Source organism: Panthera tigris, chromosome X (assembly GCF_018350195.1).
Source record: "Panthera tigris isolate Pti1 chromosome X, P.tigris_Pti1_mat1.1, whole genome shotgun sequence".
NCBI lineage: Eukaryota > Metazoa > Chordata > Mammalia > Carnivora > Felidae > Panthera > Panthera tigris.
Window position 1 is genome coordinate 90638957 of NC_056677.1, and position 15581 is coordinate 90654537.

Consider the following 15581-nt stretch of genomic DNA (forward strand, 5'->3'; position numbering starts at 1 on the left):
TCTTCTCTGTCCCTCCAAAACCTCCTATGCCTAGGGTCTCATTGCATTGTATTTCCTATTATGCATGTCTGTTGTCCTGAGCTCTTTGAAGACAGGGACTGGTCTTTATCTCTCTCCATACACCCTCTGTACCTGACACAGCGCCTGGTACATGTGAATGTTGGTGGCATGGAGATGAAAGGCAAGGCAGTGATGTTCTTTGGAACAATTTCAAACACTTCCCTTATGCATGGAAGTATGATTATTGGCACTGATTTCTCATCTAGTAAGACAGTAGTCAGTTAAAGAGTTTTGCCCTCTTGTGAACGATCATGGTCCCTCCTTTTTTTTTTTTTTACCACTCTACATTTGGCAATACACATGCAAAATAGTTGTTTTTGTAGTTGTATTTTTGTCTGTATATTTCATGTATGTTTTACATATATAATATGCATCCAGAGAGGAAGCTCACCACTCAAACCTATAATCTCACTCGGGACCAGGCGTTTAACTATCTCTTACCTTCCACTGCGTGCCATGGTGCCTGGCACATAAGCTTAAATCATTATTTGTTGTTTGAATACATGGGTGCATGCATAGGTGGGTTACTTAAGAGGTGCATTCTCTTTTTTTAAAATTTTTAATGTTTATTTTTAAGTGAGAGAGAGAGACAGAGCATGAACAGGGGAGGGGCAGAGAGAGAGGGAGACACAGAATCCGAATCAGGCTCCAGGCTCCCGGCTCCCGGCTCCCAGCTGTCAGCACAGAGCCTGACACAGGGCTTGAACTCACAAACCATGAGATCATGACCTGAGCTGAAGTCAGATACTTAACTGACTGAGCCACCCAGGCGCCCCGGAGGCATATTCTTGGAGTTACTATCTAATCTGACCTCTCCAAGGGTAGTAGGTTTCTGTTTTGGTCTCAGCATTCTTTGAAACAAAAGTCGACCAGAAACTAACAAGGAGACTGCACGTAATTCGTTTCTTTTCCTATAAGAAGCAATGTTCGGCTGGCATAAGATCTTTTCTTGTCCTCTCTTTATGCAGCTGTATAGCCTGTAGACCCTTATTATTAAGCTGGGCAGAAGAGTATAGGGCATGCCGAGACAAACCACTGAAGGCCAAAACCAGCTGTTGATTGGCGGACATGACTGTGGGTGCAGGCAAGGGTATTAGGCTCAGTCTTAAAGGAGAAAGAGCACTCTGAGACAAACATTGTGTGACGCAGAGTTATAATGCGTAATTATATAATTTATTATGAACTCGAGCCTTCCAGTCCTTTTTCCCACCCAAGTTTTTGTCAGAACGTGTGCTAGGCCACAGTCCAGGCTCACAGGAGTAATCTAGGAGCTACTGCCTGATTCCCCTTCTGGTCTGCTGACTCCAGCTCTTTGTGCCAAGCTCTGCTTCGGCTTTATCTGCAGCTTTCCTACCAGGCTGCCCTACCTTCCTTTGAGGTGAGGGCTGGGCCCCGTCGTCTCAACCCTGGGGCTTCCCAGGGCCACAGAAAGTCTTCTACACAGGACAGTCCTCTTCTTCTGTGTGTGTGAGCACCGAGGAAGCAGAGCCGAACATATGCTGGAGTAGGCATCAGTTCCGGCAGGAACCAGTGGTGAGCCGTATCTTCTATAAGCGGACAGTGGCAGCTACGGCCAGGTAGTAGAGTCATGGGCAGCAAGGAGGACAGACTGCTTGGTAGATCCAACAACTTGTAAGCGATGAGCCTGCGTAAGTGGGGAAAACCAGCGTTTTCAGTGGTGAGGTCTTCCTTTAGATCAGGAATTTCTTAGGGTGGATTATGATCTTTTCCCCAGACCTGTGGCCAGTTTTGTGAAGACCAAAACATGGTCTTTGGTGGAGGTAGGAGATGGAGAATTCCTACAAAGAAGGCTACGGCCAACTGAATGTTAATCTACCATTTGTGCAGTGGGATAGATGGAAAATAGGCCATACGGCATCCAATTCTTCCTCCGATATTTGAGGAAAGCCCCCCCTTTTTTTTAATAGGTAGTATTTCTGCTTCTTTAACCGTGGGCCCCAAGTAAGACGCTGAGATGCACATTCTGCTTTCTTAAAATGTGGACACATAAACTGAGGTCAAGGGGCAAAAGCTTGAAAAAGAGTGGCAGCGTTTTATGCCAGGCCAAGTTCTTTGACCTCCAGTTCTGACAGGATGCCATTCGCTCATTCATTCGTTCATTTTGGCAAAATACAAACTTTGCCAACTGGATCTAAATTCCTGCTTTAGAGATGATACCAAGGTCTCAACTGAACCCAAGTGTCTCTCCTCTTCAAATACACAATGGTCTCCTTCTTGCAGAAAACCGGTTTGGGGGACAGAGCAGTTGAGAGCAGTGTAAAGACCTACAATGATGAGCCATGGTACACAGGTTGGAAAACAGCATCCAGGCATCTGTTTGGTATACAGAAAGCCTTAGCGCATTTGGGAATTGAATTTTTAGGCCCGAATTTGAGGAAATTTGTGGCTTTTTCACTGGAGTGGATCAGGGGAAAGGTATAATTATCACCCATGCATAGTAACAGAGAACAGCTACAACCCCAGAGACTCAAGACATTGGTTTACCATATCCTGCTCGCTGGGGCTGTCCGCTTGCATCTAATTTTTTCCATCCGAATGCTTCCAAGGATACTAAGTTCTGTTTTGAGAATTAGGAAATGTTTTATTACTAGGTTTTGCTTCTCTTTTCCTTTTCCCACACATTACTTTGAGGCATCTTTCAAGATACTCAGTTTTGGGTTTTTTTATGCTTAAAAAATTTTCTCCTCCGTTCCTTCCCCATCTTATTCTCTCTTCCTTCCCCATCTTATTCTCTCTTCTTAGAAGCATCAGTGTTGGAAATGAAAAGCTGAAACCTGTAATAATGTATCAGTTTGCAAATATAAATACACATCAGATGATCATTAGCATTTTCTTGGCATTAGCTCATGCAGCATACACAATGAATATTAATGTATGGTGCTGCATACATTTAGAAACTTAAGAAAGCCACTCGAAAAAGGACTATTTGTGCCACATGACATATGCAGTGTATGAGGTCTGGATGCTGGGATCTATGTATCCACTTTCTTGTTGGCAACCTATCTTTGAAATTTGCAACTATAATATGCTGGCTTTATTGAATGTAATTAATGTCAAGTTCCTGCTGAAAACAATGGAAGTTGCTCATTAAAGATGTTAGCAGAGAACAGGACCACAGCAGAACTGACCTCATTTGCTTGTGTGTATGAGAGAGAACACAAATGTATCCTGTGTGACTGTGCCTGTATGTATGTCAGTAGCGAGCTATCTCTTGCAGGATCTAAGATTGAAACTAGGCGGCTGTAAAAAGAGCCAGTGCCTCCCTTGCTTGTCCGGCTGCTTCTGCAAATCTGCCTAACAAGTAGCTCAGTTCCTCCTGATCAAACGATCTGAGAAATGGCTTCCCTCCATTACACACTGTAATGGTATCTCCCAGGCGAGGCTCTCTGAAACAGCACACCCCTGTCTCTGATAGCAGAGTTCCCTTGGTGAGTGCCCCAGAACAGACGAGCTCCAAAACAAAGCCGTCTAAGAATTGGTACCACTGGCCAACGAAACCTGTTGGAGTTCTGTCAGGAAATCACCTAGCCTTGGGTCTTTGGATGAGAAAAGCAGGTGAAATCAGTAAGTACCGGCCTCAAGTGTGTTGACCTGAAAAAGCTAGAACTGCCCTATGAATATTTGGAGAAGGCAGAAGTGTTTATATGAAGAGCGTGCGTGTCGGGGGGGTCGTTTACTTGGCCACACGTTGTATCGGTGTGATGGAAGGGGAATTGAGAAGAGTTTGAGATTCTCGTCTGCATTCTTTCACTTTGTGACCCTGGGTAAGTCGACCTATGCTCTCTGTAAATCCCTCATGTCGACAATGGGGATGGTACACCCTTCTTCACCATGCTAGTGTTCAGCTCAAATAAGAGTGGAAGCTCTTTGGGCATGACCGATCGGTAGAGTGAAAAAAAGAGGTGTTGATAATCAGATGGCAGCTGACTTCTACACGGTGCCCAATTGCTTGGCAGTTAGGCTGGTGCCGGCTCTTCCAACCATGGCTTCTTGGCTCAGACCTGCTTTGAGTGGGCATACAGGCTTTTGCAACATTATGAAAAACTTACTCAGAGCTGCAATAAATGCCTAGAATGTATAGAGTTCTGTTTATTACATGACGTGCATATTTAACTCCAGCTGGGAACACGGCCCCGTACTAGGTAGGCGGTGTGAAAGCATAGAGTTATGACTGAGGGGTCCTTACCCTCAAGGAGCTTATGATCTAGTGGGGGGAATGACATGTATAATAACTATGTGCAATTTGAGACAAGATGATGGATATGCTAAGTTGGGCCCATCCGGCTGCCTGTAGTTAGTGGTTGGGTTGTCCCTCCTCCGCCTAGCTTAGGAATGCAAGGAGTATGGGTTTGGAGCTGCTGGGAGATTCCGATCTGGCTCATTCTCCCTGTAAAATGAGATGAATGTCCTTTCCCTTCTCTTTCGGCATCCTAGCATATCATGGGAATTAATCTCTGAAAAGTCGCTAGACATCTTCAGATGCAGGTGGCTGTAGAAATGCAAAGCAATGTATAGTATGTCTTTCAAATTATATAATACGTTGTCCCCTTTATGACAGACTAGGTGATTTTTCTTTGTGTGTGTGTGTGATTAAAAACAGTCCACCACATCCCATGTTATCAGTCATAAGCTGGTTGGTTCAGTTGCTAATAATGTGTCCAAGATGAGTGGGTTTAGTATCTGTGTAGGCTGGTTAGCAAAGCATAATTTGTTTTCCAGTCATAGTCCATACCTGGAGTCTCAGCTAGCTATCTTGAAAATGTGTGCTTTTTATTCACAAGGGAGCCAAGGAAGGAGCCAGCAGGTAACTCTCGAACCCTTTTTCCCCACCACCAAAGGATAATTCAGCATATACATCATTCTTCTGGTAGGAAAAGAAGCAACCTCCTCCTTGAATACAAAGAACAGCCCAGCATCAATATCACTAAGGAGACATTGGCTGATGTTAAACCTATATTTATGAACTACCTTCAAGTCTGGAATCTGCCACTAAAAAACTCGGTATTTCTTGCCCTATAGATCTAGTTTTTGTTAGTTAAGAATTCCCAAATTCCAGGGGCGCCTGGGTGGCTCCGTCGGTTTAAGCGTCCGACTTTGGCTCAGGTTGTGATCTCGCAGTTCGTGGGTTCGAGCCCCGTGTCGGGCTCTGTGCTGCCAGCTCGGAGCCTGAGCCTGCTTCCGATTCTGTGTCTCCCTGTCTCTCTGCCCCTCCATGCTCATGCTCTGTCTCTCTCGGTCTCTCAAAAATGGATAAATGTAAAAAAAAATTTTTAAAAGAGTTCCTGAACTCTGGAAATCTGAAATACTCTCTTGTTTTGTTACATGTGTTAACACAGAGTTCTTTGACTTGTTTACTATATTTTTGAGATCCTAAAATCCATCTCCTTTTGTCTGTGCTCTTGTCAGTCTGGCTGTCATCTGATCAGCTCGAGATGTCTTGCAACCCTATTCTTCAGAAACGTTAGGGAGTTCCCCCTGGAAATTTCCCCTAGGCTATGTCTCATTTCTGTGTTAGATCCTCTAGTTTGATACGAAGAGGGTATTAAGCAATATTGGTGTGCTCACCGATCTGTAGTCATAACTCTGTGTGGCTGGTGGTTTGGGAACTTTACCTCTGGGATTTTTAGATCATGGCTGTGCATCTGCTGGCCTGGGCTTTTGTTTTTGAAAGGAGGCCAGTATTAATGTGTTTCTCATTGGGGAAATATGCAAATAAACAGTTATTTAGATTTTGAAAGCAGACAAAATGATACAGACATGGGGGTTGTCTCTGATGGCACCAGATCTGATGAAAACATTTATTTCTGTTGCTTGTGACTTAACAGATGGCCTTGAAAACTGTAGGGTCAGTGCTTCTGGATTCTCACCCTTCGCACACCTGGGTAGAGCACCCATGACAAATGGGCACAATGGGCGTTTTTGGTTGTATTTAATTCAACACCTATGCCATAGCATGAATCTTGGCCCCCTTAGCTAGAGAATAATTGATCATCTGTCTTTCCTGTTGACTCCCAGAACCTGCAAGTTGGTGGCTTTCTCTTTTAATCTACTGAGCATTCTCTGGGTGTCTAGTGTGGCCCTGCACAGATTAAGAGAATGCATTTTTGAGGAATGAGAAATTAATGGCAGTTGTTTATAATGCCTAATCATTTCATCTAAAGTTGCCATGGATCTTGATTAAAATGCTTTCCACCAAATCTCTGTTAAAACACAAGTCACTGAAAGGCTGTGCAGTGTGTGTGTGTGTGTGTGTGTGTGTGTGTGTGTGTGTGTGTATTTGAGTATGTGCCTGTGAGCACATGCCTGCCCGTGCAGGCCTGCCCTCACACTTGGGGGTGGGGTATGGTAGAGTGTGGAGTGGAGAGAGAAAAAAAGATAAGGAGGCAGGGAAAGAGAGAAGTAATCATTCCTAGTACTCTGGAAAAGGGGTGTCCAGGCTCCTTGGTTATCATGAAACAAGAGGCTTATTTCTTATTGCTGATGAATTTCAATTACAATTACAGAACGTTGGTAAGCCACATTAAGTCCCAAGGGCTGGATCAAAAATATACACCATCTGCAGGAGCCACTTGAATTCTCACTGAAAAACCTAATAGCCAAACATGAAATCAATTTGTGAGCAGATATAAACTGTGGCTGGTTGTCCATTAAAGTTTGCTTTCTCTCCACGATGCTAAGGGCCAAGCTCTAAAAGTGAAATGAATGGCCTGTGGCTAGATCCAGTGTGCCACTCACTTGCAAGTTTCTGTTGTGTTGCAGAAGTGAACGACAACAGTTAAACTTTAAAGATAAACAGTGTTTTGATTGGGTTCCTGGGGAATAATGGTGCTTTTGTACAATTCTTGAAATAGAGCCTACAGCCGCCCTGAACAAAATAGTCTCTTTCAAGATCTTGGAAATAATGACATCATAGGCAGATTGAACCAGCAATCCATTAATAGTATCCTTTGTAGAAAGCTGTCTCAGGGGAGGGACCTGGTTTAGTAAATTGGTACTGTTTACAAACATAACATAATAGAATCCCCCATTCTTCTACGTCTGCGGAATAATCGGAGACACTTCCCACTTGGGAAACAAACATATTAACATCAAAGCTTCCTCACGGGTCCATACCCTTTCTCCATGGGTCTTCTAAAAGCATGCTTCGAAGCACTTGGTTTGAAGGCGAGTTAAAGATAACAAGAGCCTCCTCACTATTCTTTTGTCACCATCTCAGAATTCTGTGGAATAATTAGAAGATGAAGATTGGTTTGCATTGGAAAGGGTAATAAAGAACTGAAATAATATCAGGACAATTCAAGCAATACCAAATCTGAAATGCCTAAGTAAAACCAAGAGATTATTGGCTTCGTGCTCCACGTTTCTAGTGTGGAACTAGACACAGATCCTTCCACTTCTTTTCCATCTGTGTGAAAGGTGTATTCTGGTTCCTCTTGCAGTCTCCAGATGAGCTGAATAGCGTTAAAACAATCCCAGATTGCTGCGCAGCAGAAAGGTGTCCCATATATGCTGGGTCCTTCACACGATGCCTGTGTTATGGATCACAGCAAGTATGTGGTGGTGAAATTTTGGCCAGGGATATCTGGTATATTCTAGGGGAGCATCGTTGGAGTTTTCTATCCCAAGTACCCCTTCTTTCCCCAGCCTGAAATATACCTGGTCAAATAAGGTCAGAGTAATCAGGCAGCTTGAAAAGAAGCAGGGCACCTACCTTTTGAGTCTCTAGCCAGAGAGTAATTAGTAACAAAAAAACACCACTCCGTTAGCCACACCTAAATATCAAGAACAAAGGAGCCTAGTATTTTTTTGAATTACGTAGGTGTACTAGAACCCTGATGGGCCCAGACTCTTAGTTGCCCTATTATATAAGGTCAGCTTTGTATATCAAATTAAAGAAGCCATGCCTGTTTGTCTAACTTCCATCATCTTAAATTATGTAATATGTCATCAGAAAATATATATCACCCAGCTCTCTCTCTCGCTCTCTCTCTCGCTCTCTCTCTCGCTCTCTCTCTCTCTCTCTCTCTCTCTCTCTCTCTCTGTGAGACACATTTTTCAGAAACCTATCTTCTAGGTATTTCTATTTAAATCCTCAGGGTTTTTTTGTTTTTGTTTTTGTTTTCTGCAGTGGCTTTCAATTTTTTTTTTTTTTTTTTTACCAAGCTATCTTTTGTATATCTGAGCTTTATGTAATAATCACCCCATCCATATCCAGGCATTATGTTGAAGCCCAAAAAAGTAAAACAGAAAAAAAAACCCCACAGAAAACAGTGCCTTCTCCTGGTGGCAAATTCTTCTCAGTGACTAAATTAAAACTATGGACCTGTCCGGTACAGAATAATGCCACTGGTGAAGTCAGTCTTAAACTCACTTTTCTTCTGGAGAAACAGTGAATTTAGAAGGGCCAAATTAAAAACAATTTTTTAATGTTCATTTTTGAGAGAGAGAGGCAGAGCGTGAGCAGGGGAGATGCAGAGGGGGTGGGGGGAATACAGAATCCAAAGCAGGCCCTGGGCTCTGAGCCTGAGCACAGAGCCAGATGCGAGGCTCGAACCTCGAACCACAAGGTCGTGACCAGAGCCAAAGTCAGATGCTTAACAGACTGAGCAACCCAGGCGCCCCTAGAAGGGTCAAATTTAAAATGTAAGAGGGAATGCAGACCCATCAACACCGGTTTTATGTACTAGTCGAAGTACGTACTAATGCCAGTAGTATCTATGAATCTGCTTTATCCTTGATATCACGGTTTTTCAGTTTATCTTGTGCCGTGGTTTCGCCTGTATAGGAAAATGTGAGGTTAATCAAGTGGTTGGTGGTGACCAAACGCTTGTTACTATTTTCCTGATCATGATTGCTGAAAAAATACAGAACCAATCTTAAATCCATGAAGATAATGCAAGACGTGACACTTAGGCAAAGAGAAAGAAAAGAGATCTGTTGTCCAAATTAAGATCAGGTCAGTCATTGTTAGCTGGCAGTTACCTGTGCAGCTGGAGAAAATATTAATTGGTACTCACCTATTCTTGAATACTTAAATTGGAGAAAATTTAGGACATAGTAAAATTTGCAAAATTTTCCACATGGCACGATGTAACAATTCATTACCAAAAATAACAAACACATGGGGTGCCTGGGTGGCTCAGTCGGTTGAGCGTCCGACTTTGGCTCAGGTCATGATCTCGCTGTTTGTGGGTTCAAGCCCCACGTCGGGCTCTGTGCTGACAGCTCGGAGCCTGGAGCCTGCTTGGGATTCTGTGACTCCTTCTCTCTCTGCCCCTCCCCCACTTGTGCTCTGTCTCCCTCTGTCTCTCAAAAATAAATAAATGTAAAAAAAAAAAACAAACAAAAAGAAAATAACAAACACATTGTAACTACTAAAGGTGTAAAATAATTACGATAGCTTATTTCTCATTAATGTTGTTGGAAGAAAGTGATCTGCTAAATCATTTTTGGAGAGCTCTTATGCTCCTAAATTAGTGCCAGTTAACACTTGATGAATTTACGCAGATTTTGTTGCAGTGGGATTTGATTTTCCCTGTATTCAAACTGGAGATTCACTTGGAAGATATTCTTAACACGTGATTTGAGATGGCGAGTGTCCCTTTGGGTCGCCAGTGGAGGGACTTGAATTAGAATAGGAAAATACTCAGAAGCCGAAATGTTTCGCTGGGGAGCCCATGCTTTTCCAGTCCACTTTACCTTCCAGTGGGATGAAACCTGAATGTATTCCGTCCTGAGCACAAGATGCTAACGAGTAATGACATTGAGAGCAGGGGTAAGTTGCTAAAACCCAGACCGGCCCTTAACAGCCCTCTTACCGAGGCCAACTCCCTCATTCCTTGTTTCAGGACATAAAGCATGACCAGCGTAATGTTATGATGGCTCCTCAGGAAGTGGTCCTCTCCTTGGAGCTAGCTCCTCTTTGCTCATGGTGACATTGGCTCAGCTTTATCTTCTGCCTGCTACCTGAAAATGCAGTGTTGTTTCCCCGGTCACTACACCCATGCTCTGCTGAAACTGTCAGGTCTACTAGATCACGCCCCAGTTCTTTCACATAAAACAGTAGAGTGTGTTTTGTAAGCCTAGTACATGCAGGTAAGAATCCAATGCCAGCAGCATCCCAATGTCAGAGCAGCTAACGGGTCATTGTTTGGGGCCATTAAAGATCAACAGCCAAACCCATGACAGCTCCAGACTTTGAGGAGTTGTGCTTCCTGACCATCATAAAGGTCAAGGTAGAAATATTTCTAGCTTGTTTTTAATGTTCATTTATTTTTTAGAGAGAGAGCACAATCGGGGAAGGGAGAGAGAGAGAGAGAGAGAGAGAGAGAGAGAGAGACACTCCCAAGCAGGCTCCAGGCTCTGAGCTGTCAGCATAGAGCCCGACGACACAGGGCTCAAACGCACGAACCGTGAGATCATGACCTGAGTGGAAGTCAGACGCCCAACTCTCTGAGCTACCCAGGCACCCTGGGTAGAATTTTTAAAGAAGGTCATAATTTATTAAAAGGCTAAGAGTAGACGGCAGAAAATAGAGTTTCATTTTTGAGAAAAGGAAGTGTTTTGTGTTATGTGTATAGAAAAGTTATGTGTTTGTGTCTACATCTTGAAAAGCCATTAATTACTGCCTTCACTTTCCTCTCTGGGAAATTACATCATTGGTCTTTCAGGAGGCAGCTCCCTCCCCTCTAGAAAAGAAACCTCTCAAAATGGTCATCACAAAACCCACAAAACTGGAGGCAGCCATGAGACCAATGCTTCTGTGTCTGAGCTGTTAGAGCCCCCATTTTACTAGATGGGTCTTTTAGGCCTCTTCTTTCTTAATTCCTGTTTTCTCCTCCTGTTCTTTAGGAGCTGCGCCATCAGTGGTAACTGAAAATGTCTGACAGTCTGGATAACGAAGAGAAACCCCCAGCTCCCCCGCTGAGAATGAATAGTAACAACCGAGATTCCTCGGCACTCAACCACAGCTCCAAACCACTTCCCATGGCCCCTGAAGAGAAGAATAAGAAAGCCAGGCTTCGCTCTATCTTCCCAGGAGGAGGGGATAAAAGTAAAGTATCAGTGGCCGGGCATTGAAAAGGGGCCAGTTTATTCTTTCCTTGTCACTTTCTTTGTTGGGTAGTCATTTCTTGAGCAGTAGCTGTTCAGGGCCTACCTGGCCTTTGCCTCGACATCTTCAGAGGTTGCCTTTTGTCAGAGGATAATGTTTGATTGACTTACTGTGGGTTGACAGGAAATACACTTCTACCGTGTTTGCCTTGCACATAAAATTGAATTCATAGCATTAAGCCAAGGGAAATCATAGCCGCAGTACTGTCTTGAATCTATGAACAGCGCTTTTCTTTCTGATAACTTAGAGGGGAGAATTTAACAGTAATCCCTTTCTAACTGGAAGTTGTCCTTATTGGAAATTTGAGTATAGGTGGATTTACTTCTGTATACCTTTATGACGACCGTGAAAATTCTGAATTGAGTATGCAGGAGTCAATCCAAGTTGCCACATGATGGTCTCTCTGGCTGTATCCTAAGGTGGAAAGAAACTTCTGAGCCATTTGTTTCCTCCCTCAGTCTCGTGCCACTTGTCCCCTACACGATCAGCCCTATTGGCACTGAGCATCACAATACCATATTGACATGAATCCATGTGGTGTTCATAAAACCATTTGTAATACCAAGGGCTATAGAATCTCTAGTAGATAGTTGTCAGGTTGTGCTAATTAGCGTAAACTTAAACATGGCTTCTATAAATGTGACTACTGAGGTGGAAGAGAGTGAAACAAGTACACTACCCCAGCAAGGAGCCAAAAAGGCAAGCAGGGTGGTGTCTTTAGAAGAGAAAAGGGACATCCGCGATCTGCTCCTTCAAGGTAAAACAAATAGCGTCGCACGTCCTGTGGTGTGAGTGACGCCACAATTTGTACCGTAAAGAAGGCCAAAACTCTTCTTAGAGCCAGGATTGCCTCTTGTACACCTGAGTCGCTTAAGAGATGCTTTATGCCTGCTGACCCAAGCATGGAAAAGACGGAAATGTTAAGCCCTTACACTGAAGACCGGCAAAAGAACGATGAAGCACTTTCCGTGCAAGGGATCTGTGAAAATGCACGAGGGATTTCCAAAGACATGTTTTCAGACACTGAAGTGGGCCCAGCAAAAAGTCCTGCTGGGAGCAAGGAATGGCTTAAGACACTTCTGGTACACCATGACCTGGAGACCAAGTCTTATGTGATGGTGGTGCCGAAGAAAGAACCATCAGACCCTGCAGCTCCTGTGGTGTATCTGCCACAACCACAGGAGGTGAATGAAGACGGGAATCATGTGCCTGCCCAAATCTTCAGTGCTGTAGAAGCCGCCATTTTTGGAAGCCTTTGAAGAATCCCACTTGCCCTTTTGGAGAGCAAGAACCAACTAAGTGATGCTGACGTGAGGTCAGCGAAAACAGAGAGGCTGCTGTTTCTGTTTTGTGCCAGTACTTGGGTGACCTCCTGGCAAAACCACTACTGCTTGACACAAAACTATACCCAAATCTTCCCGGGGAAAAAAAACCCAAGCCAAGTTGCTGGTGTACTGGCACACTGAAAAACATGGATAAGTCCTTCTCTCCTTAAGGAATGGTTTGAACAGTGCTTTCTCGTGGAAGTTCAAGACTAAAAAGAACAATCTGGAATTCAAAGTCCTGCTGATTCCTCCCAGTCGTTTTGGTGCTTCAGATGCATTTGCAAGTGCGCACCCTTAATGTTAATGTTGTCTTTATTTTTCTTATGTTTTTTTTTTTTTTTGAGAGAGAGCGAGCATGTGAGTGGGGGGAGAGAGCAGAGAGAGAGAATCCCAATCAGGCCCCTCCCTGCCAGCACAGAGCCCGACATGGGGTTTGAACCCACAAACTGTGAGATCATGACCTAAGCTGAAACCAAGAGTTGGACGCTTAACTGACGGAGCCACCCAGGTGCCCCAAGGTTGCCTTTTACAATGAGTTGCGTGTTTCAGATCCTTGAGCTCTTCGATCAATGTTTGATCCAACTATTCGAGAAGACATGCCAAACTAATGTCCAATTTTGTTGTTGAAAATCTCACCAAGTTTCCTCTGTCTGAAAATCCTACCTCATGGGATTCCGACACGATCACTAATGCTGTATTGGTTTTTTTTAAGTTTATTCATTTTTGAGAGAGAGCATGAGTGGAGGAGGGGGAGAGAGAGAATCCCAAGCAGACTCCATGCGGTCATCGCAGAGCCCAACACGGGGCTTGATCTCACAAACCATGAGATCGTGACCTGAGCCAAAATTAAGAGTCGGATGCTTAACCAACTGAGCTACCCAGGCACCTCACTAATGGTGTATTCTTACTGAAAGAACCAATAGATAGTTCAACAGAGCCTGTCATTAATGCACGCTGACAAAAGATTTGGCTAGGGATGGTGGCATGCCTTTCAGTGATCTGTCCTGAAGACCATGAGTCTTGGGATCAAGAAGAACCTATAGATGAGAATGAGCATTTGGTACAGGAGCACTCTGTCTGAAGTTGGATCTGAACCTGTTGATATTAATTCAAGTGATATGATGCTACTAGAGGATGACTCTCAGGAAGCTTCTGTCACTCCAGAGATGATTATCATAAGTGCTGACAGAGATAATTAGGAAGCTGTAGGACTGGAGACAAATAACAGTTACAAGCAACATGTGCACATTTTTTTTTAATTTGTTTTTTTAGTGTGTATTTTGAGAGGAAAGAGAGAGCACAAGATGGGGAGGGGCAGAGAGAATCTCCAGCAGGCTCCGTGCTGTCAGCACAGAGGCCAACGTGGGGCTTGATCTCAGGAACTGTGACGTTAGATCACGACCTGAGCCGAAATCAAGAGTCAGATGCTTAACCGACTGAGCCACCCGGGCGCCCCAACAGGTGCAAATTTTTTAGGACAAGATTAAAACCTTCTCCCAAGAAAGCAATGCAAATTGATACCTTTACATGTCAAACCTTAACCTGTTCAAAGCCTGAGTGATGTAGCAGAACCTTGTAAAGAGATGCTGTGATGCCTTCAAACAATCACACTGGACAGAAATCATCTTTAGCAGGACTTTAATCATCAAAGAGGACCATTTAATACCATTGCTGGACAGCTGATAAGCTGCCTTCAGACAAATCTTGAATGATTTCATTGAACTCTATCAAGGGGTACTAAGAGCCTTTTTACATTTCTATATTAGGAAGAAAGGACCCTCAGAAGAGCCGAAATCATAAAGTAGTGCCATTCAAGTATCCGTGCCAGACCCTGCGTAAGCTGCTTTCGGACAAACTTTGAACGATTTAATTCGAACTCTGTATGGAAGTGCTAAAGTATCTTCAGAAAAGAGGAGACAGAATGTTCAGAAAAAGAGCCAGTCATTAAGTTTTACCACTTAAAGTCACTTGCTTGATCAGGCTAACAGCACAAGCCAGTTGTTCCAATTTCAGGATTGGATTTCAATGACCGGGAGAATTTAAAGAGCCATGATTTGAGCGAGCAGCTCACTTCCCTTCATCTCTCCACTGTTCCCCCCCACTTTTCCACTGTCATAATGAGGGGTACATCCTCATCACCTGTGGAAATCATCCTAGGCTCTCAATGGAGACCTTGTAGAACCTATACCTATCACTTTGAGTAATTTAAGCCACGTAAATTCTCATTATTCTTTTCACGTAATGTACTGTTGTTACTGTTTTTGTTTTACTGTGCAAAAAAATTATTCATGAGGGCTTTCAGAAGTTTGCATGGGACCTCACTTCCCCTGCCCTTTGTTTTTGAAACCTCCTAAAATCATACTTTCTTCAGCTGAACCCTGCTCCCTTGGGGGTTGTTCAGGAATTGACCCTCATAGGTAAGGAGGGGTCACTGTGTCCATGCTCCTGCCTCTAGGTGACTGCCTGGGTTACACCACAGTCAGTCTTAATGAATGGGAAGAACACTGTACTTGGGGTTCTGAGGAATCTGAGTTTGAGTCCAGCTCTGCCACCGATTATTGTGACTTGGGGCCAGTCACTGAGTCTCATCACCTGTTAAATGCAGATAGTGATACCTGATACCTACCTCGCAAAATATTTTTGGTAGTCTAATGTAATTCTAAATATCAGAGCACTGCTAAAATGAAAAAGTGCTAAAGAATTGTAAGATGTTAACTACATTGGTATCATTTTGGACTTTACAAACAAAACAGCCCCAAATAATTAGATTTTTAGAAATCTTGTTTCTTTTTTTGAAGTTCCTTTGCCCCTAACTAGAATTTATTTGTTGCTAATAGAAAACTTTAAAGAAAATTAAAATTGCCCATAATTTTACAAGCTAAAAATAATAACCATCTGGATCAGTATTTTTCCTCCTAGTCCTCCTCCTCATATAGAACTTGTTTATCAGTATCAAAAAAAATGGAAACGAAAGCATATAGAAAAAAGTCACCCCTATTCACAAATCTCAGAAACAATGTTAATGTCTTCGTGGATTTCTTTCTAGACATTTTTTGTGGAGA

At 43.4% G+C, this 15581-nt stretch overlaps 1 protein-coding gene across 14 annotated transcripts in view; it reads left to right on the plus strand.

The window, feature by feature from the left end:
• PAK3 (p21 (RAC1) activated kinase 3) overlaps positions 1-15581 on the plus strand; it is a 137738-nt gene that overhangs the window by 17407 nt on the left and 104750 nt on the right. For 12 of the 14 annotated variants that reach the window (XM_042974188.1, XM_042974191.1, XM_042974192.1 and 9 more), the window contains one exon: positions 10933-11134. In XM_042974188.1, the coding sequence (XP_042830122.1) occupies positions 10960-11134 (175 nt within the window). In that variant the 5' untranslated portion in view covers positions 10933-10959. Of the gene's footprint in view, positions 1-5000; positions 5083-9791; positions 10177-10932; positions 11135-15581 lie in introns of those variants that run through there. The other 2 variants (XM_042974200.1, XM_042974199.1) reach the window with 2 other exon arrangements.